At 41.9% G+C, this 21,799-nt stretch overlaps 2 protein-coding genes and 2 non-coding genes across 7 annotated transcripts in view; all 4 read left to right on the top strand.

Moving 5' to 3' along the window:
* Window positions 1-18,724, top strand: part of Khdc4 (KH domain containing 4, pre-mRNA splicing factor) — a 23,433-nt gene extending 4,709 nt beyond the window's left edge. The window contains exons 3-14 of one of the 2 annotated variants that reach the window (XM_004629752.2): window positions 2,871-2,999; window positions 3,196-3,275; window positions 5,697-5,749; window positions 6,207-6,370; window positions 7,190-7,401; window positions 8,954-9,014; window positions 10,420-10,477; window positions 10,699-10,952; window positions 14,256-14,441; window positions 15,422-15,534; window positions 16,571-16,662; window positions 17,489-18,724. In XM_004629752.2, the coding sequence (XP_004629809.1) occupies window positions 2,871-2,999; window positions 3,196-3,275; window positions 5,697-5,749; window positions 6,207-6,370; window positions 7,190-7,401; window positions 8,954-9,014; window positions 10,420-10,477; window positions 10,699-10,952; window positions 14,256-14,441; window positions 15,422-15,534; window positions 16,571-16,662; window positions 17,489-17,688 (1,602 nt within the window). In that variant the 3' untranslated portion in view covers window positions 17,689-18,724. Of the gene's footprint in view, window positions 1-2,870; window positions 3,000-3,195; window positions 3,276-5,696; window positions 5,750-6,206; window positions 6,371-7,189; window positions 7,402-8,953; window positions 9,015-10,419; window positions 10,478-10,698; window positions 10,953-14,255; window positions 14,442-15,421; window positions 15,535-16,570; window positions 16,665-17,488 lie in introns of those variants that run through there. The other variant, XM_023713770.1, reaches the window with a different exon arrangement.
* Window positions 6,623-6,751, top strand: LOC111816460. The gene has a single exon (XR_002820853.1).
* Window positions 12,130-12,258, top strand: LOC111816458. Its single transcript, XR_002820851.1, has one exon. It is a non-coding gene; the product is annotated as a small nucleolar RNA SNORA42/SNORA80 family (small nucleolar RNA).
* A 1,261-nt stretch (window positions 18,725-19,985) lies between the features above and the next one.
* The window catches only part of Rit1 (Ras like without CAAX 1), a 10,517-nt gene continuing 8,703 nt past the window's right edge, over window positions 19,986-21,799 (top strand). The window contains exons 1-3 of one of the 3 annotated variants that reach the window (XM_023713680.1): window positions 19,986-20,070; window positions 20,423-20,569; window positions 20,714-20,770. In XM_023713680.1, coding sequence (XP_023569448.1) covers window positions 20,464-20,569; window positions 20,714-20,770 — 163 coding nt within the window. In that variant the 5' untranslated portion in view covers window positions 19,986-20,070; window positions 20,423-20,463. Of the gene's footprint in view, window positions 20,071-20,141; window positions 20,570-20,713; window positions 20,771-21,799 lie in introns of those variants that run through there. The other 2 variants (XM_004629753.2, XM_023713681.1) reach the window with 2 other exon arrangements.

Genomic DNA, 21,799 nt, shown 5'->3' on the forward strand with positions numbered 1-21,799 from the left:
TAACATTTATTTATTTATTTATTGTGTGTGTGGCCAGCTCAGCCCACCAGGGGGCGGGGCTGGCTGGCATGTGGTGCTGGAGGATTGAACCGCAGTCCCTGTGCTTTACCAAGCTTGTTCCAAGTAGGTGCGTTAGACCACTGAGCCATCTCGCCAACCCCAAAAAACTAATATTTGAAAATGCAGTGTTTAGCCAAGAGGTATAGAAGTGAGAAAGGGGCATGAAAATACAATGAATGTGTATATACAGGTACTAATTGCGTGCAGTGAATGGAGTTGTGCAGTGAATGGAGTTGGTATATGCTGTAAGCACGTACTAATAAAAATAAAAAGTTATATAATCAGAAAAAGAAGTGCTTTAGACCACTGAGCCATCTCACCAGCCCCCTGAGTATTGAAATTACAGGCATGAACCATCATGCCTGGCTATTTTATTTTTTAGGTCAGGCCTTCCCCATGTAGTTCAATCTGGCCTTGAATTTGTAGAACCTCCTGCTCAGCCTCTTGAGTGCTGGGATAACAGGTGTGTGCTACCATGCTTGGCTCAAGAACACTGTTATTTAAAAAAAAATTAATATATTTGTTATAGGGTCTCCCTATACAGCTCAGACTTGTAGTGTTCCTTCTATCTCAGCCTCCCAGTGCTGGGACTATGGGCATGCAGGGGCCAGCAGGGCATGTGGTTCTGGGCTGGCATGGCATTCGGTGCAAGGGTTTGATATTGGGTCCTTGTGCTTGCCAGGCAGGTGCTTAGAATGCCGAGCTGTCTCCCTAGCCCATGCACACTTTATTATTATAGAAAGTTCAGTTGGATGATGTTGATGTAAACCTTTAATGGCAGTCATAAAAATTCAACAAATAAGGGGCTGGGAAGATAGCTTGGGGTCTAAATGCCTGCCGGGCAAGCACAAGGACCCAGGTTCACTCCCACTCCCCAGCACTGCATGTTGAGCAGGTCCCGGAACCCCGGGTGCACTGTGCTGGCCACCAAATCCAGGCCTGGTTAGCACACACCTGTAATCCCAGTGCTGGGGAGACTGAGACAGAAAGATTGCTTTGAGTCTGATGTGACCCTGTACCGAATTAAAAAAAAAAAAAAAAAAGATTCAACAAGATAAAATATGTGACTGTTGTTAAGGGCTGAATAAAGTTCAAGTGATACTGTGGAGTTTATAGTTTTGCTTCCATGTTTTTATTTTTGCGGTACTGTGGATAGAACTTGGGACCTTATACTTGCCAGGCAGGTGCTTATGCCACTGAGCTATCTCCTTGGCCTGCTTCCATGTCCTTAAAACAATCTATGCTTGAAGTAAACAGTATTTCACCTTGCTTGAGCAGATTTGCTAGACATCAGATGCAAGAATGCCTTCTTAGTACTCTATTCTCAGATACTCAAATTCAGCTATCTGGAATTGTTTATAGTTTAAGTTAGAACCAGATCAGGCTGAGAGACTTGACTAGCTTTTCATCCATTCTTTTTGTTCTTCCATAATAGAGGGCAAAAGAAAGATTGATTAGCTGCAATTTCAGAATTTTTGAAACCATTGCAAGGATAAATTAGTTGGGTTGGGTATGTGGTATCTGTTGGGTTTGCACAAAGGCAATTTCTTGTTGCACATATGGAATCTAAGAGTTTGTGTATTCGTTCTGCTTTCTATATTTTACTACATGCACAGCCTGTCACTCGAGTTGTAAAGCATCAGAACTTGTCCCTTTGTTTTTTTTGGCTGAACCGGGGATTGAATTCAGGCCCTTAGCTTGTCAGGCAAGTGCTTATTCTACTGAGCCATCTCCCCAGCCCAGAACTTGTACCTTTAGTTTCCATTTTAGTTGTCTTGTTTGTTTTTGGTCTTCTTTTTATAGTATTTTTTTGGTTGGATTTCTTTTTTTTTTTTTGGCTGTACCAGGGAGTGAACTCAAGACCTTGTGCTTGCCAGGCAAGCTCTTAGGTTAGATTATTTCTTAGGGGAGGTTTATTTATTTATTTTTGTTTTTGGTGCCAAGGACCAAACCCAGGGCTTCCAGCTTGTTAGGCAAGCATTCTACTGATAAGCCAAATCCTAAACCCCTAGTTTCCCTTTTAGATCAGTGTAGTGGTACAAGCCTGTGATTTCTTTCCGGCACCCAGTAGGCTGAGGCAGAAGGATCATTGTGAGTTCGAGACCAATCTGGGTTACAAAGTGAGCTCAAGGCCAACCTAAACTGCATAGTGTGACCCTATCTCAAAAAAAGACCCAAAAAATATATATATGTATATTTTTTTTTCTTTTAGAACTTCTAGCTTGGCATGGTGATGCACATCTATAATCCCATCACTCAGGAGGCTGAGGCAGGAATATCACTGTGGGTTCAAGGCCAGCCTGAACTGCACAGTAAGACCTTGCCTCAAAATAAAGAAGTTAGGGGGCCGGGGAGATGGCTCAGTAGGATAAGCACTTGACTGGCAAACGCATGGATCTGAGTTCAATCCCTGGTTCTGCCATAAATAAAGAAAGAAAGAAGTTAGGGGCCGGGGAGATAGCTCAGTAGAATAAGTGCTTGCCAGGCAAGTGCAAGGTCCTGAGTTCAATCCCCCGTACTGGGGGAAAAAAAGATAAAAATATAAAGAAGTTAGAACTACTTCTTTTACAGTTTCTGTAATGATGTGGACATATACACAGAGCCAAAGAATCTGATAGTGGCTGTCAGATAAGTGAAGTATTATTTTGGTGAGGTTTTTCTTTCTCTTACTCCACTTAAAGTGTGGCAATGAAAATGTTCTAGGTGGGTAAAGGGAAAGGTAAGGAGGTGGTAGAACTTGGGAAAGGGATATTCGAAAACCAGACAGCTAAAAGATGTTATCATAAATATTTATTTATTTATTTTTGTAGCTTCAGACCCCTGGAAAAGGCATAACTAGCAATAAAAGCAAAGATGATCTGGTGGTAGCTGAAGTAGAAATCAATGATGTGCCTCTCACATGTAGAAACTTGCTGACCCGAGGACAAACTCAAGACGAGGTATTGAGGGTTGGGACTCTGGGGAGGGGAGGGGTGAACTGACAAAAAGACACCTCCAGACAGAGCAGAAACATGAATATTGAGTGGGTTTGGGTCATAGTCCTAAATCAGAGTTGGATTTAATATATGCATTATTGGGTTTGGTGGTGTGCTTTGTTGGTACATGTACATCACTTTTCAGTAAATTTCCTTTTAGATCAGCCGACTTAGTGGGGCTGCTGTGTCCACTCGAGGGAGGTTCATGACAACTGAAGAGAAGGCTAAAGTGGGACCAGGGTATGTATGCTTAGCCTCTGGCTTGGGGGCTGGTTGAAATATGACTCATTTGCTTCCATTCTGAACACAAATTTCATTGTGTAAAGTATGTTTGATTAGTAGCTTGAGGGTGGCTATGTGTGTATTTGTACATGTGTTCTTATATATTGTGACAGAATTTGGGGCATTTGAAGTATAAGAAAAGTTGGGAACCCACTTACTTGTTTTCTTACCATTGTGGGGTTGGAATTGAGATTAAAACCAACGTCTTCACTGAGCTACATCATCTGTCTGTCTTACTGGGAGAAGGTCTTGCCAACTTGTACAGGCTGGACTTAAACTTGGTTGGTGGTCTTTCTGCCTTAACCCCTGAAAGTAGTGTGATTATAGGCCTGTGTCTTCATTCCCAGCTTTCTTTTCCTTTTTTTTTTTTTTGACGGAACTGGGGATTGAACTCAGACCTTTGCACTTGCCAGGGAAGTGCTTATTCCACTGAGCCATCTCCCCGGCCCCAAAGAATTTAAGCTTCTTTTTTTTTTTTTTTTTTTTTAATGGAACCGGGGATTTGAACTCTGGTCCTTGCGCTCACCAGGGAAGCGCTTATTCTGAGCCATTTCCTCCGTTCCTTCTTTTCTTTTTTCTTTTTTTTGGGCGGAACCGGGGATTGAACTCAGACACTTGGGCTTGCCAGGCAAGCACTTATTCTACTGAGCCATCTCCCCGGCCCCTCTGTTTTTTTTTTTTTTTTACAGTTCATTTTGTTTTGTTTCAGAGGAAACAAGTTACAAGAAAGCATAGAAAGAAAAATAATGGTTAACATTTACTACATATACTTTTAAACTTTTATCCTATAGCGTTTACCCAGATGGGCTCATTTATAAACCAACCTTCACCCCCTGCTGGGAATTGAACCCAGCATCTCACACATGTTGAGCACAGGCTGTATTGCTGAGAAACCTTCAATCTCTTCTCCTTTTAAGAAGAAAATTCTGGGGCCAGGGAGATGGCTCGGTGGAATAAGCGCTTCCCTGGCAAACGCAAGGGCCTGAGTTCAATCCCTGGTTCCGCAAGAAAAAAAAGAAGAAGAAAATTCATTATATTGCCTTTATGATCATCCTGTAAGCAGAAAATGCCCCTTTTCCACCAGTATGCTTCTGTTGCCCAGGTAACAGTTTCAGTTACTTCTGTTTGTTAGAAACAGTTATCACTGTGATGCATAGTTGGTTACTATGATACATAGTATAAGAACCAATCCCAAATTTACAAGCCATTCTGCCTCTGTACTTCCTGCTTGCTTATCCCATATAAGCCCTACACCACCAGAGCTCTAGGCCTGACATTTCTATAAGATTTGATTCCTTCTCAGTTCCTGTTCAACATTAAATAAATCTGCCTCCAAATCCTGGGTGTTTTGTTGCCATTGCAGTCATAGGCTGTAAGTAATCGGGTTAATCAGCATAGTTTCTTTCATTCCATGATTTATTGTTTTAGCTTCTCTTTAGCATCAGTTGTACTCAGGAAATGGAACTCTTGTTGATGTCTTTGTTCAGCGATGAAACACATGGCTACTCACATGCTAAATACATGCTGTACATAGTGATATACTCCCAGAACAAATGTAGTATTTATCAGCTTACACTAAATATAGCTAGAAGGCAAAATTTGCTCCCAGCACTAAGCCAAGAGTTTAGTTTAAATTTGTATAGTGGTAACTGCTGTTTTGATCTTAGTCACTGGGTGGTTTTTTTTGTTTGTTTGTAACTTATATTATTTTATAATCAGTATGATTACTGACCATATTCTTCATTATCATCTAAGTTCAAACCATCTTTATTTACCTTTAGAATCCAAGAGATCTTCTTAGTTGTTTTGAGCCTTTTAAAATGTTTTTGTCATCATCACTGCTGCTGCTGTTATACTGGGGCTTGAACCCAGAGGCTTGCCTATGCTGAGCAAGTGCTGTACTACTAAACTTTATCCCCAGTGGCAGGCAATAATGCCACTGAGCTATCTCCCCAGCCCTGCATCCTGTTCTTAAAACTTTCCATGGATGACAGTGACAGCACTAATGAGCCCATGTGAACAGATTTAAGCCCTATGTGGGTAGGTAACATGTATAAAATTGTGTTTAGAAATTAGTAGCTTTTCTTTTTTTTTCCCTAACTGAAAACTTTTCCTTTTTTTTTTTTTTTTTTGTACTATGGATCCATCTCAGGACCTTGTGCTTGCTAGGCAGGGATATAGCCGTTGAACTATATCCCTGGCCCCCAAGTGGAAACTTTAAATTTGTTGAGCCATTTAACTCCTTTGATTTTTTTTTTTTCCCCCCCACTTCCCGGAACCAGGGATTAAACCCAGGCCCTTATTCTACTGAGCTATCGCCCTGCTGCCCCCCACTGATTTTTGGCGAGTCTGAAGTCAATCTTTTATATCTCTTTATAGGGATCGTCCATTATATCTTCACGTTCAGGGACAGACACGGGAACTAGTGGACAGTAAGTAATGTTTTTTCTTATATAACACGTTGTGAAGAGCAAAGTACAGGCCGTGTATAAACGAATGTGGCTGTTCTTGTGCATGAATTACATACCAGTGGGGGGACCTCAGGGAGTTGGGAAGTCATGAGTTTGGATAACCTAAAGCATGGGTTAATGTTTAAGTAATTCAACATTGTCCGTGTGTGTGCATGTGTGCATGTGTGTGAACACGTGTGCGTGTGTGTATTATGGTAGTAAGGATTGAATCCAGAACCTTTGTACTGAACTGTATCCCTGGCCCTTTCTGATTTTTTTATTTTGAGACCGGGTCTTGGTAAGTTGCCTAGGTTGAGTTTAAATTTTGAAGTCTAGCCTCTGCCTCCTAGAGTGCTGGAATCACAGTACTGGCCTATCATTGAACACTACTGTTTTCGTTTCTTTGGTATAGTATCTTACTGTCCTGTTTTTCCCCTAGGAGCTGTAAACCGAATCAAAGAAATTATCACCAACGGGGTAGTGAAGGCTGCGACAGGGACAAGTCCAACTTTTAACGGTGCAACAGTCACTGTCTATCACCAGCCAGCACCTATTGCACAGCTGTCTTCAGCAGTTAGCCAGAAGCCTCCCTTCCAGTCAGGGGTATGTTTTGGCCAGGGATCATTGTTCTTATTAAAATAATCCTTGTTAAATAGTGCATATGAAGGAAAATGCAATAGCAGAATTCCATTCTGAGTTATCTGCTATTGGTGGTCTACTATGGGCTCTCTACATTTCCAAAATAGGACAGACATGTTATAATAGCAGGGAGATAAATGGCTGGATGAAAGGGTGTGCACAGCACGCCACATGAAGATGATAGTAGTTTAATTTGTATTTGTAGACCTGGTAGACACTGGAGGACTAAGAAGGCTGAGTCTGATGAAGCAAGACTTTGCTGATACACTCCTCCTAGAGAAAGGGGTTGGAGAGAGCAGCCCGAACTGGAGGAAGTCACAGGGCTGACTGTACTACCCAACATTCTGCTCCAGTTTTACAGCATGCTAGCTTTGCTATAGTTTTTGATTGACTGAAGATCAGTTGAAGGGAAGAGGGTATGCTTCCTGAATGGATCCTAGGCTTTTGCCTTGTGAATGTTTTTTGCTGAGCCGAATAATGTCTTTGTAGGTAAGGGACATGTACTAGCATGGAGGACTTTATTTTTGTTTTTCGATTTCCTTCAGGGCTTGAGAATCAAACTCAAGGTCTTGTATATGTTAGGCTTGCTAGGCAGGTCCTGTATTCCTGAGTCACACACTCCTGAAATTCTTGTTTAAATCAAACTCCTTGATAAAGTTTCTCATAGAAATTATAGGGGAATGTCTATCTGAAGGATTAATAATGTTGTATAATAATTTCCTATAAGATTAGCATTTCATTAAATATTTTGTTATATTTGAGGTGTTCTTTTTTTTTTTACAGATGCATTATGTTCAAGATAAATTATTTGTGGGTCTAGAACATGCTGTGCCCACATTTAATGTCAAGGAGAAGGTGGAAGGTCCAGGATGCTCCTATTTGCAGCACATTCAGATTGAGACAGGTGCTAAAGTCTTCCTTCGGGGCAAAGGTTCAGGTTGCATTGAGCCAGCATCTGGCCGAGAAGCTTTTGAACCTATGTATATTTATATCAGGTATGGATGGGTGAGATAGAGAACATTTAAGTCTTCGTTAGTTAGTCTGTATAGATTAGAATGATTCAGAAAGAGTAAGAGTAAATAGACTTAATAGCAACATGAGGGTTTGTGGGGTTTTTTGTTTGTTTGTTTTTGTATTTTAGGGAAGGGTCTACAGGATGGGTGTTCAGGGTCTCATTACTAGATCAGACTCATAGTGATCCACCTGTTTACAGCCTCCCAAGAGCTGGGGTTACAGGTGCGCACCACCATGCCCAGTCTCAGTTGCCATCTGAGAGTGCCCCAAGGGGGTGGGGGTGAGACTGGCATCGCAGGCCTAGGGATTGAACACCTGGACTGTGTGCCTGATTGCAGGCGCTTTAATCTGCTGAGCTATTTGGCTGGCTCTATGAGAGGTTTAAATACTAGGAGTAATCTCTTTATAAGTAATTGACATAAATAACTGAATTTGGGAGTGTAGTTATCTCTTTAGTATTCAAGTCATTAAGTTTTATACAAATTCGTGATCATAAAATGAGTTGTGAAAAACCTAAGATAGTTTTCATTAAAACTTACATTAGTGTATTCTATGATCTTTAAATGTTTTTATATCAAGAAATATCACTCAAGATAAGATATTTGTGGTAATTATATGGTATTATATTTTTTGTGGGGGTGGTGAGGACTTCACACAGTTTAGGCTAATCTTGAACTCACTGTGTACCTGGGGCTGGCTTTGAATTTTGGTGATCCTTCTGCCTCGGCCTCCAGAGTGCTGGGATTATAGGCATGCACCACCATGCCCAGCTTTTTTTTTTTTTTTTCCTTATTACTCTTAAAAGGCTTATATGTTTGTTGTTTTTTTTTTTTTTTTAATGTATTGAGTACAGAGTCTCACTACACGGTGATTGATCCTCTGTTTTCAGCCTCCCAAGTACTGGGATTACAGGCACTGACAGTAGCACGGCACTCCCAGGATCAAACCCTGGCTCCCCAGTTGGCACATGCACCTGCCTAAGCAGGCTGATTAGTCCACTGAGCTATCTGGCCAGCCCAAAAAGTTTATATGATCTTTCTGTTCCTATTTTATGATTTCCAGAGGCCTAGATGTAAAACAGCATGAAGGCTGGGCGTATGCCTGTAATCCTAGCACTGGGAAGCTGAGCCAGGAGAATTAAAAGCTCAAGCCCAGCTTAAGTAATTTAACAATTTAGTAAGACCTTGTCTCAAAAATATGAAAAGGCTTAAGATGTAGCTCAGTACAAAAAGCCTGGGTCTAATTGCCAGTACAAAAAAAAAAAAAGCTGCCCCACGAGAAATATGAATATAGGATTTTTATTCGTTTATCTTTTGTGGTACCAGGGTTTGTATTTGGGACCTTGTGCTGCCACTGAACTATCTCCCTGGCCTGATAGAGGATTTTTTTTTTTGTGGTACCGGGGATTGAACTCAGTATCTTGTGTTTGCCAGGCAAGCACTTACTCTACTGAGCTATCTCCCTGGCCCGATAGAGAATTCTTTATCCTTTATTTTTTCTCATATTTAAATTCCTGGTTCTTTTTTTTTTTAGTCATCCTAAATCAGAAGGCCTAGCTGCTGCCAAGAAGCTCTGTGAGAATCTCTTGCAAACAGTGAGTTGTATTTGTGTGTGTGTGTGTGTGTATGTGTGTATGCGTGTATGCCGGGACCTGAACCCTGGGCTTTCCACATGCTAAGCATGCATTTATGACTGAGGTACATGCCCTTTTTAGCCCCAACAAGTTAATGTTTGTCTGGTACTCATTCATAAGTGCTGCTGTGATGTTTTGGAGTATGTTTTGTCTATCTGTATTAGTTTATTAGGACTACCATACTAAAGTTATGTCATGAGTTAGCTGGATTGAAAGAACAGATTTTTTTTTTGTGACACTTCAGGAAGACAGGAGTCTGATACCAAGGCCCTGACAAGATTACTAGTTCTCCTGGAATTTTTTTTTAGTGCTGAGGATTGAACTTAGCCTCACATTTACTAAGTGTACAGTACAGCTTCACTTCTAGCTAGCCCCTTTTGGAATCTTTGAAAATCTTCTGGTGACTGTGGTGGCATTCTTTGGGTTGTCAGTCTAATGAATATGGTAGAGCTGTGACAGTATTTAGTAAATTACCAGCTGGGGATGGTGACCCATGCTAGTAATCCCAGCACTCAAGAGGCTGAGACAAGAGGGTCTCTGGGAGTTTGAGGTCAGCCTGCGCTACCTACACAGTGTAGAGTGGGGGTGTGACTTAGTAGAAAAGCTCTGAGTTATATCCTCAATACTACCAGAAAAAAGTTATGACTTGTTTGGTAGCACTTAAGTAAAGTAAATCAGGTTTCAGGCTGAATTGTGTTGAACACTGTGTTCTTTGGTATTTAAAATGATCTTTTTGGGCTGGTGAGATGGCTCAGTGGTCTAAAGCACCTACTTAGAACAAGCTTAGCAAAGCAAAGGGACCACGGTTCAATCCTCCAGCACCACATGCCAGCTAGCCCCGCCCCCTGTGGGCTGAGCTGGCCCCCCACACACACACATACACACACACACGCAAATAAATTTTAAAAAATGATCTTTTTGAGAAGTGTATGCTTTTATGCATATTATCAGATTACCAACACCTGTATCAAATAATTTCCTTGATAATTTTGTTTATTGGTACTTGAAGTTACAAATTTAGTCAGATGCTTGACTAAAGAACATAGCACCCAGTAAATACAAACAAGTTTTAACTAGTTGCACTAGCAGTTTAGAAATTTCCTAATTGCAAAACTTCTCTGGCATTTTGAATGATTTTGAACCCCAGAGTTAAGTCTAGTATGAGGATCTTAGGATTGTACATATTCCTGATTTCCAAAACTTGGTTTGTTTTTTGGTTTGTCTTACATTTAGATCAGGACAACAATGAAAATTTGTTTGTCTAGGAAGGGAGCATAAGTGAGTTATAATCTTTCCCCACCCCTGATCAGACTATTGCAGTCATTTGACACTATCTTGTGTTAATTTGTTTTCCCCTTTCTCCCAGGTTCATGCTGAATATTCTAGATTTGTGAATCAAATTAATACTGCTGTACCCTTACCAGGTATGTATGTCTTGAAGTGTTTAAGAATATTTTGCTATTGATGTTAGATGTAAGTGAGACTAGACTGTGCCAGGTTACCAGTAACATTCCCTTCAGCTTAGGTTAATTTGGAAAGCCATTTGTGCCTCAGTGTGTTTCTTCCTTAGATAGTAAGTTTAATATTCAGCTAAAATGTCTCATTTTGCTGCAGCTGATTAAACACTTTTTTTCTTCCCCCTCAGGCTATTCACAACCCTCTGCTATAAGTAGTGTCCCTCCTCAACCACCATATTATCCATCCAATGGCTATCAGTCTGGTTACCCTGTTGTTCCCCCTCCTCAGCAGCCAGTTCAACCTCCCTATGGAGTACCAAGCATAGTGCCACCAGCTGTTTCATTGGCACCTGGAGTCTTGCCAGCTTTACCTACTGGAGTTCCACCTGTGCCAACACAATACCCGATAACACAAGTACAACCTCCAGTTAGCACTGGACAGGTAAGATGCCAGAGTCTACAACATGCTGCCATTGAAATTAGGGAAAACTAGAGACAAGTGCTGTTCCAGATTTAAGTCATATCTTGTGTGCTCCCACAGTGAGCACACAAGTGCCTGAGTACTTTTTTGTTTGCTTGCTTTTGTTTGTATATTTGGCACAGGGTCTTATAATGTAGCTCAGTGTGCCCAGAGGCAGGGCCAGCATGGCATGTGGTACTGGGAATCGAACCTCAGTCCCCTGTGCCTGCTTTGCTGAGCTAGCTTACCAGCCCTTGCCTGAGTACTTTGTAGTGTATGCATGTTCATGTATCGCCCTGAAGTTCACAGTTACTTTTTTAAAAAATCATTTAAAAAAAATTTTTTTTTTTTTTTAAATCTTAATTATTTGGTACAGAGTCTCACTATGCAGCTTGGACTTGTAATGATCCTCCTGTCTCAGCCTCCCCAGTGCTGGGATAACAGGCATGCACTGCCATGCCCAGTTCTGGTGAGCGGCCTACTCGGCACTGGGTCAGCATACAGTGCCTGGCATTCTGGGCATGAAACAGCATGCAATACCAGGGATTGAACCCAGGTTCTTGGGCTTGCCATGCAGGTGTTTAGACCTCCAAGCTATCTGCCCAGCCCCCACAGTTACTTTTTAAAATAATCGGCACCAAATAACTGAAGTAGAGATGTTCAGACTTTTTGTTAAGGGCACCTGTTAATATTTTAATATTTTTGGATCAGATAGAATCACGCAGCTACTGTATTCTGTTGCAGCGACAAAACAGCCATAGAGAAAGCTTAAACAAATGAGCATGGCTATACCCACTAGTTCTTTATTTAAAATAATACATGAGTGGCAGTTCAGAATCCCCTGTTTGCCATACCTTGGGTATAATTTGTCTGCTGTTAGCTTTGCAATGTTAACTTAGTCACAGGGAAAGCGAGGTCGGTCTGTAGCATACCTCTCAGTGGTTGGAACTGAGTTGGCAGTTTTGAAGTTACAAACTATGTAAATAGATAATCCTAGCCTAAGATTTATGAACTTTCTAATCTTAAGGATTACAAATGCTGATAGGTTTCTTTATACTTTTTAAAATTGTGTAAGACTGCAATTTTAGAGAAGAATAGATGCCTGGCTCATCTGTGTCAGTTATATACATATTCTTGGAGATAGCAGGGAGCCTTGAGAGCATGGTAATGGATTTATGGCGGGCCTGTCTATGTGGGCCTTTCATGGTGTACCCATGCCAGAGTAAGTGGCCTCTAACCATTGCCCAGCCTCTTGTGGACTGTGAGCACTGAAGAAGGTTGCACAGTTTGCAACAGCATATGGGGTGGCTGTGCTGGCGCACCCCTGAAATCCCAGCACCCTAGGAGACAGAGGGATGAAGGCCACAAATTCAAGACTCGGCAGTTTAGCAGTTGTCTAAAAAATGGAAGAAGGCCTGGAGTGGAGATAGAACTCAGTGCAAAGGCCCTAGGTTCAACTGCTGCTACCACAAAAGGGCATTTTAACTAAATTCTATTTGTAGTTCCTAGTCAGAATTATCAGCTCTTTGGAGGCTGTAAACAGGCAGATCACTAAGAGTCCGATTTAGTAGTGAGACCCTGAAAACCCTGTAGACCCTTCCCTAAATACAAAAAGAAAAAAAGAATTATATTTAGTAGGGCTGGGGAGATAGCTCATTGGCATAAGCGCCTGCCTGGCAAGTAAAAGGTCCTGAGTTCTTTCCTTGGTAGCCCCCTCACCCCACCCCCCAATAAAAGAAACAACTATATTTATTTATTTTTTTTATTTTTTTAACATTTATTGAGTGTGTGTGTGTGTGTGTGTGTGTGTGTGTGTGTGGCCAGCTCAGCCCACCAGGGGTCGCGGCTGGCTGGCATGTGGTGCTGGGGGATCGAACCGTGGTCCCTGTGCTTTGTCAAGCTTGTTCTAAGTAGGTACTTTAGACCACTGAGCCATCTCACCAGCCCCGAAACAACTATAGTAAAATCTGTAGCTCAGCTTTGAGTTATAGCCTTTTGCAACTGGGAAGTAGTATAGCTGGTTGATTGGTTTTTTTGCGGAACCGGAGATTGAACTCAGGGCCTTGAGCTTGCCAAGCAAGTGCTTATTCTACTGAGCCATCTCCCCGGCCCCAGCAAGTTGATTGTTTTTTTTTTTTTTTTCCCGGAACCAGGGATTGAACTCAGACCCTTGTGCTTGCCAGGCAAGCACTTATTCTACTGAGCCGTCTCCCCGGCCCTAAATTGATTGTTAAACTGAGATTATTAGGGGTTCATCATGCTTTCCCTTTGTTGAACTGTGTGACCTTAGGATATTAGGACCTGTTTATAGTTTGAATTTCCGTTTTTTTGTTTGTTTGTTTGTTTGTTTGTTTGTTTTGGTTTGGTTTTTTGCATTTTAGTACAGGTCTACAGGGTCTCACTACACAGATTGGATTCGTTATTTGAACCTCCTGTTTTCAGCCTCCCAAGTGCTAGGATTACAGGCATGCCCAGTCTCCCAGGGGTGGGGTTGGCATGCCAGGGATGGAACCCCAGTCCCTGTGGCTGTCTAAGCAGGTGCTTTAGTCCGCTGAACTATCTGGCCAGCCCTATAGTTTGAATTTCCTTAGATTTAAAATGGGCATAATAATAAAAATCTCAAAGAATTATGTTGATTAAGAGGATCCAAGCAGTCAATAAATGCTTGATGCTGGGCTTGGTGTTGCACGCCAGTAATGCCAGCACTTAGGAAGCTGAGATCAAGGGATTGCTTGAAACCACATCTCTAAAGAAAAAGCTGTTTGTTAATAATTCTTTGATATGTATTAATTTTGTCTATATGCTGTGTGTTGAATCATGTTGCCTTTTTGGAGTAACCTCTTAAAAACATTAGACTTATGATATGGTGATTCAGTAACCATGGAAGTAGTAAATGAAGTTGCCTCTGCTACAAGCACTAACAGTGTGTGTATGATACAGAAAGAGCCAATGACATTGATGAAAGAGGACTTTAAATAAGAGGCTTCAGGACTAAGTAAGTGGCTGGAGTTATTAATATTCATGTTTACTCTTAATACGTCAAGTGCATAACTTTTTTTCCTGGGAATCAATGAACTATCTGTAGATTGTCACTGTACTATTACCCTAGGATGAAGGTGGGAAGGCTAGGTGACATTTTTGCCAGATTGTACAGCAAGGAGATGAGGGCCCTGAAGATAAAAAACACATACATATTGATCATTGTAATACTTGCTGATCATTTAGTTAATCTTTAGTTTGGACAGCCTCACACTTCTTTTCCTCTTTGGTTTGTTTTGGTCTCAGAGTCCAATGAGTGGTCCTTTTATTCCTGCTGCTCCTGTCAAAACTGCCTTGCCTGCTGGCCCTCAGCCCCAGCCCCAGCCCCAGCCCCAGCCCCAGCCACCGCTCCCATCTCAGCCACAGGCACAGAAGAGGCGATTCACAGAGGAGCTGCCAGATGAACGGGAGTCTGGACTTCTTGGCTATCAGGTTAAATAAAATACCCTGTCTTCCTTTCCTTGTCTTACCCTCCTACTATATTCTCCCTTTAAAGAAAGATACATTTACATCTTATATCAACTATCCTGTTACTGAGATTTCTGCCTTCTGGAATCCAATTAGATTAAGATTTTTTTCTTGAGGAATCGGTTTCTTTGGAGTGGGTTTTGTTATTGGGATCAGTGTGATAAGAAAACACAAAGTTCCATTTAGATTGCAGACTCCTGACTAACATCTGGAAAAATTTATATAAAATTCTGTGTTTTCCTGTATTGATACAGTAGAAAGCCTCTGATTTTCTTTTCTACATGTATTACCGGAAGCTATCCGTCTAATACATGACTGAAGTTTAAAGTTTGGCTTTCAATTTGCTATTTCCTTTAGCCTTTATTTTAAAGGGAAAGTGATTTTTTGAGAACCTCTTTCCTGCTAGCTCCCTGCCCTATGAAAAACATGCCTAAAGAATAAGGTCTGGGATAATAGCTTTCTAGTAGATCCCTTGCATAGCATGTTTGAGGCCCTGGATTCAGTCTCTGACACCTCAAATGCTTGGTGCAATTTGAGGAGAAACACCTTTACATCATGCCAGCACCCTTAGGGAATTAAGTCACAGCATTTTTAATGTTCTAACTAGGCTTTTAGAAAACAGTTGAGGGGCCGGGGAGATGGCTCGGTAGAATAAGTGCTTGCCTGGCAAGTGGAAGGGCCTAAGTTCAGTCCCCGGTTCCACAAAAAGAAAAAAGAAAACAGTTGAGTTATGGCCAGTTGAAAGCATAGCATAATGATACAGCATGCCTGAGTCCTACAGAACAATCCCTATTTTGACTAACCGCCAAATCCCAGAGTATGTCATGCAGGTGAATTTATTGCAATTTATCAGAAAGATGAGACACTTGACAGTTACATTAAGGAGCTGAAGTCAATACAGCAGTTGTAGATTTGCTAATGCCACTGTATTTTTCTGCTCATAGCATGGACCCATTCATATGACTAATTTAGGTACAGGCTTCTCCAGTCAGAATGAGATCGAAGGCGCAGGATCGAAGGCGGCAAGTTCCTCAGGCAAAGAGCGAGAGAGGGACAGGTAAGTCAGTAGGAACAATTACACGAATACATTCAGATCTCACTTGTTTGTACCATTAGTATGAGTATTGATCATTGCTATGTGCTTCAGTGTTCTAAACTAATATAACATCATTTGAATCAAATAAGCTCCTGCTTTAATTGAAGCAGTGGTGGAAAATATAAGGCTTTCACTTTGTTAGAAGCTAATCACTTTTTCAGACATCTGCATTTGCAGTGGTACCTCTGTTCATAAACTTAATTCTTTCTTAAATTCTGGATGTCGGGCAAGAAATAAATCAAATTTACCCATTAGGTCCTCATTGAACCTAACAATTGAATTTGATTTGCTCTTCATCCAATTTGGTTTGTGACCAGAAGCATGGAAAATATTAAGTTCGTGAAGCAAGGTACCTCTACTGTTACTGTCACCGTCTCAGCCATTTTCCTAAGAGTTGCTGATAATAGAAGTGTTGCACAAGCATTTTTACTGCTTTGGGAGTAGTGCAGAATGCTATGGGTGGAGATATTTGAGTGGGAGGACATCCAGGGCTTAAAGTCTGCTTTCCTGGGGCCAGTGAAATAACGCAATCCTCTAAAGCACCTGCTTAGGAAAGCGCAAGAACCGTGGTTCTATCCCTGGCACCACATGCTGAGCCAACCCTGTACTCTGGGTGGGCTGAGTCAGCCACAAAAATAATAAAGTCTCCTTTCCTAGAAGATACTTTTATTTTAGGAGGGAGCAGACTTCTTCCTGCAATGCTTCATTTCTGTTTTGGTGTGGGTTTGCTATGTACACAGGTTTTATAACATTAAACTTAATGGTTTGAAGGGCAAAAGGAAGATAAAGAGTTAATGGGGGGCCAGGGAGATGGCTCACTGGAATAAGTGCTTACCTGGCAAGCGCAAGGGCCTGAGTTCAATCCCTGGTTCCGCCAAAAAAAAAAAAAAGTTAATGGGAAAGTGAGCGAAGGATTATCTGTAAACATTCTACTTCCCTTATCTACTAGAGAAGTGAAAATTTTTAGTTTGTCTGAGAGAAGTATTTCTTTTCACAGGCAGTTGATGCCTCCACCAGCCTTTCCAGTGACTGGAATAAAAACAGAGACCGATGAAAGGAATGGGTCTGGGACCTTACCTGGGAGTCACGGTGAGTAAGGTATAGCTGGGGGAATAGGGAGTAGGTCTGATCTTAGTCTGTTAATTTTCTAACCTGATGTGCATTCAGGTATTTAATCCAGCCTCTATAACCTACTACTAGCTAATGAGAATATTTAAAAAAAAAAAAAAATAGAGACAGCATATAGTTACGCAGACTTTTATTTTCAACCACTATGTCTAGAAGAGTCAGTTGATTTTATACATAGCATCAGTGACATTAAAACCCTAGGAAATGCTATTAATTGGTAGGTCATTTCAAAATTCTTTTGCCAGTGTTGTGTGAATATCTGAAAGTGATCTGCTACAAAGTATTAATAAAGATTGATTTTTCTTTGTATTGGGAGCTGAGCCACATATCACCGTGTAGGAGGCTGATACAAAATCCCAGAACCCTAAATCCTATAGTGGTGCATGGGATCAGTTTTGTTCTTTGCCTATAGTTGTAACAAAAACATGCAGAAGAAAATACATTTTTTCTTTTCTTAACTTCTTTTCTTTTTAACTCTAAAAGGTGAAATGTCAGCCTCTAGAGACTCATTTGCTAACTTCCCTTTTTTTCTCTTTTTTTTTTTTTGTGTGTGTTTCTCTTTTCTTTCTGTTTTCTTACATGGTTCTGGTGGATTCACATTTGCTGATGCTGGTGCTGTTTTTCGTGTGATCGTCAACATTTTTGGGTGACCATGACCCTGTGACCTCAAAATGGTGTCCAACTAACTACTTACAATTAACATCTTTTTTTTAATTAACGAATTTATGGTATTATCTTTTTTTTTTTCCCTTGGTGGGGAATGGGGTTGGGGTTTTTTCTATTCCAGATTATCCTGCCAAGAAGATGAAAACTACAGAGAAGGGATTTGGCTTAGTGGCTTATGCTGCAGATTCATCTGATGAAGAGGAGGAACATGGAGGTCATAAAAATGCAAGTAGTTTTCCACAGGGCTGGAGTTTGGGCTATCAGTACCCTTCGTCACAACCAAGAGCTAAGCAACAGATGCCATTCTGGATGGCCCCGTAGGAAGCAGTGGAGCAGAGTTTTGACCTCGGAGACTTCTTAGCAATAATGCATGTGTTTGATTTAACAAGACTTGGGGCCTGTACTGGGACCATCATGGACCTTGCAGAAGTTAGAAATGCAGTGTCCCTTTTTATTAAAGGGATTCCATTCTTTTTTACAACATTTCTGCAGTGACATTAACTTCTGTTAAAATTTACTTAGGATCACAAATTTGTCTCAGCTTTTCTAACAGTTGGTGAAATGTGCTTGTCAGATGACACATCCCAGTAGGATGATTCCCATGTACCTTTGAAAGGTCCAGCCTTGTCCAAATGAACAGCCACAGTCCTCACCTCAAGAAAGGTTTATTTGTATTTTACTACTGTTGGGTCAATTTTGATATTCACTGGTTACAAACAAAGCCTTACTACTTATTAGTGGGGAAATAGTTTTAAAGTTGACTTTTGCTTTCAATATTTAATTCTCAGAAATCCTCATCCCTATTTTAGTTTGGAGTCAATTGCTGTTTTACTAATTTAAAAATAGTTGATACAGATAGATCCTGAATAAGAAAATGAAATTATTTTTATTGTGTCTTTTTATTGGGATGATGTAAAGCTGGCACCTTCAGGCACATTTGTTTAGACAGCCATTGCCCTTCTAAACTCCATGTCTTGAGCTGGGACAGAAAACTACTTGACTGACAGTTGGTCAGAACTCTTCACAAGTGAAATACAGTGGTCTGTCCTAGAACTGGTTGCAGCTAAGAGATTGAGTACATCCAGAAGGATGGTGGACTTACTGACTGAATTGCAACTTGTCCTTTTTTCTTGGCATTACAGGTTTTGCCAAAAGAACTTTTTTGTATCAAATATTGATGTGTGAAAGTGAAGGAGCTAGTCTGCTGAAACAGGAATAGTTTGAGATTCTGAACTGTCATTTTTGCACATTTGAATATTTTGCAGGCTGGCTTTGTACAAACTTAATCCTCTGGTTTCCTATATGTTGTAAATAATTAGACCATAATTTCAATATAAATAAATGTATAAATATTCTGCTTGTGGTTTCTGTGTTCTTTTTCTTCCACAACCCATCCATACACTAAAACAGCTGGGCATCATGAAACATGCAGTGTCAACCCAGCACTCTGGAAGCTGGGGCAGGAGGATCACAGTTCTTTCAATACCAGTTTGGGCTGCATAGTTCAGGGACAGCCCCAACTACGTAGCAAGACCCTTCTCAACCAAAAAAACCTTTTTACTCACTGCATAATGCAGTTATAGCCCCTCCCCCCATATACACAGACTGAGTTTGCATATAGTTCAGAGTTTATAACTTAAAAAGTATGTGCTTAGGGGCTGGGGAGATGGCTCAGTGGAATAAGCGCTTCCCTGGCAAACGCAAGGGCCTGAGTTCAATCCCTGGTTTGGAAAAAAAAAAAAGTATGTGCTTAGAGCCCAGATGAAAAATTCTGTTTTCCTAGATAGGTTCCATTTCATACCATTGCCCTCCTTTATTTCAGTGAATGAAACACTTTAAAGGAAAAGGTTATTGAAAAGCAGTGGGTCTAAGGATGTAGCTCAGCAGCACAGCACTTGCCTGGCAAGCTCAGCATCAAGTTCAGTTCCCATCCCTCACCCCCCAAGAAGTGCAAGTTGCATCAGAAAAAAAACGTTACAGTGTAAAGTTCCTTCTAGTACTGTGTGTGCTGCCTAGAAGTCTGGCCAGTTATTATACTTCTCAATTCAAGGCCACTTGGCACGCTGGATTTTTCCTTGCATCACACAAACTAAATTTTTCTTTCATGTGCATTTAGAATACCTACAGATCTCAGGATAACCATTTGCTTCCAGTCTCAGATCTAATCTTGGCTTTTCCAAGTGTGACTCCTTTGTGAATAGGCGCTTTCTTACTTGGAGCCAGTCTCCTCTTTGATTTCAGTCCTGTGTTTTGGTGTTGGGGAGAAATTTGAAAGGGTGGTGAGAGGCTGTCCCCTTCTCCATTTCCTCTGTTTTTGCAGAGCTTGAACAAAGTGGTTTAGTCCCCTATCCGTCCATATGTTACGTTCCCCTGCCCCGATCTTCCTGTGACACCTCAGTGCTTGTAAGATTAGGAACACTACTAGGCAGACCTTTCTTGGCTTCTCGGAACTAGGTCTGGGGACCCGGAAACGGGACGTCCCGCCCCCCGGGGGTGGGGCGGCACAGGCTTCACGGAGGCCTGGCCCTCCCGCTGGGACGCGGCCAGTGGCGCCATCTTTCCCAGCTCGGCTGGCGGGAGTGATCTCGGTCTTGGGTACTGGAAACCGAGGAACACTGAGCGGCCCCGCCTGTACCTCACGGCTGGCCTGCCACTGCCAGCGGCACTGTCCCGAGGCAGCGGAGCGGGGTGTATGCGACCCGGGTACTGGCTGGGGTACTGGCTGGCGGGAAGGGGCTCCAGCAGCAGGGGCGGGGCGGGGCGTCGGGGCGAGGCTCGCGGATTCTAGGGTCCGGGAGCTCGGCCAGGGGGACGCAACGACTGCAGCGGCAATACCGCGGCTCTCTCCCAGCCCCTCGCGAGCTGCAGTCATATACTGAAAAGTAGTCCTAAATTTCTTTTTTTTAAAGTCAGAAGCCCCGTGATGTGTCACGGGACCGAGGATGAGGTTGTGGGGCTTTTTAGGGTTCATTCCGCAGTGAGCAACAGGCGCAGGCCAGGCTCTGAAGGCGGGTGTGCCAGGAGCGCTGCTAAATAGGCTCTGCTTTCCTTCCAGGTACCTTTTCCGCGGGGCAGCCCAGGGTCCCCTGGAGCACGATGGACTCCGGAGCCCGCCCCGGGGTTGGCAGCTGTAGCAATCCTTCGGGGCTGTCCCGGGAATACAAGCTGGTGATGCTGGGTGCCGGCGGCGTGGGCAAGAGTGGTAGGTGACATTTGGCATTTGACAAGACTTAAAACGACCTCTACGCAAGCTAGATGGGATACTGGGTAGTGTGCAATGTCGATAGTTGACATTGTTTTGTGGGTCACTTTCGCAAGGGTTTTAACTTTCATTCTCGTTTTGAAGCTATGACCATGCAGTTTATCAGCCACCGGTTTCCAGAAGACCACGACCCTACCATTGGTAAGTCTTCCTAAACTTGCTAAGAAGCTGTCTTGGTGAATGCCAGTTTTAAAAGGCTATTTCTAAATACATTTTTGACCCCCTCCTCTTTGCCATCTAATTCAGATTTATTTAGAAATAGTGATATAGAAGTTGTTAAGTAATTGAGTATTTCCTTTTTTTCTGGGTTTAATTCTGTACATAAGTAACCTTTATCTCAGTCCTGAGCTGAGCAGTAATGGGACAACTTACTTTGCATAGCTTAGTTCCTATACTGTGTGCTCACACCAAGGGGAAATGCACAGGCTGCCTCCGCAAGCCTTTTGGCTGTCACTTCTCTAAGGTCAGACTTGAGATTGACTCTTACGTATGAGTCAGCTGGTTTGAACTTCCACAAAAGGAAGCAGAAAAACAAGTACATCCAGCCTACTGAACTCTTAAAACTAGGCGTCGGAGGCCTGGATGTCTTCCATTTGAACCCTTCACTTATTTCCTTATACCTGAAGTTCAATGTACAGTGATGTCTCTCTCTGTTGTTGTCACAATACCAGCAGATTTAATAAGTCATTTTGTTTGCTTTACCTTTTCATTTTAATTGCCATTTTCTACAAAGGCTAAGAACACTACTGTCATTCCTAAACTAACAGGAAGCACATTGGATTCTAAGGGGTTACATTCTTGTATAACAGCACTGGGTGGAGAGGGCATACAAGATTTGCTGTCACAGTGTTATTTCATATGTGACGCTCTGCCACCTGCTGCCAGGGCTCTGGGAGGGATTTCTCCTGGGCTGGACTAATACTCTGTATTCCATAAGGCCAATGAATGTTTGTGGCCTCACTGGGTGTAGTTATTGGGTGTAGTTATTTTATACAACTTTGGGTGTAGTTATTTTATACAGTATGTGCTTCTGTGGGTTTGGGAGAAATAGAAACAGTCTTTTTTTTGTTTTTTTTTTTTTTTCTCATGTACTGTATCAGATTTAGGGATCAGATGCTGAGGATCCAACCCAGGGATGTGTGCTAACCACAGACTACCACTGAGTAACAC

This window comes from Octodon degus, unplaced genomic scaffold (genome assembly GCF_000260255.1).
Source record: "Octodon degus isolate 3935 unplaced genomic scaffold, OctDeg1.0 scaffold00032, whole genome shotgun sequence".
Classification (NCBI taxonomy): Eukaryota; Metazoa; Chordata; class Mammalia; order Rodentia; family Octodontidae; genus Octodon; species Octodon degus.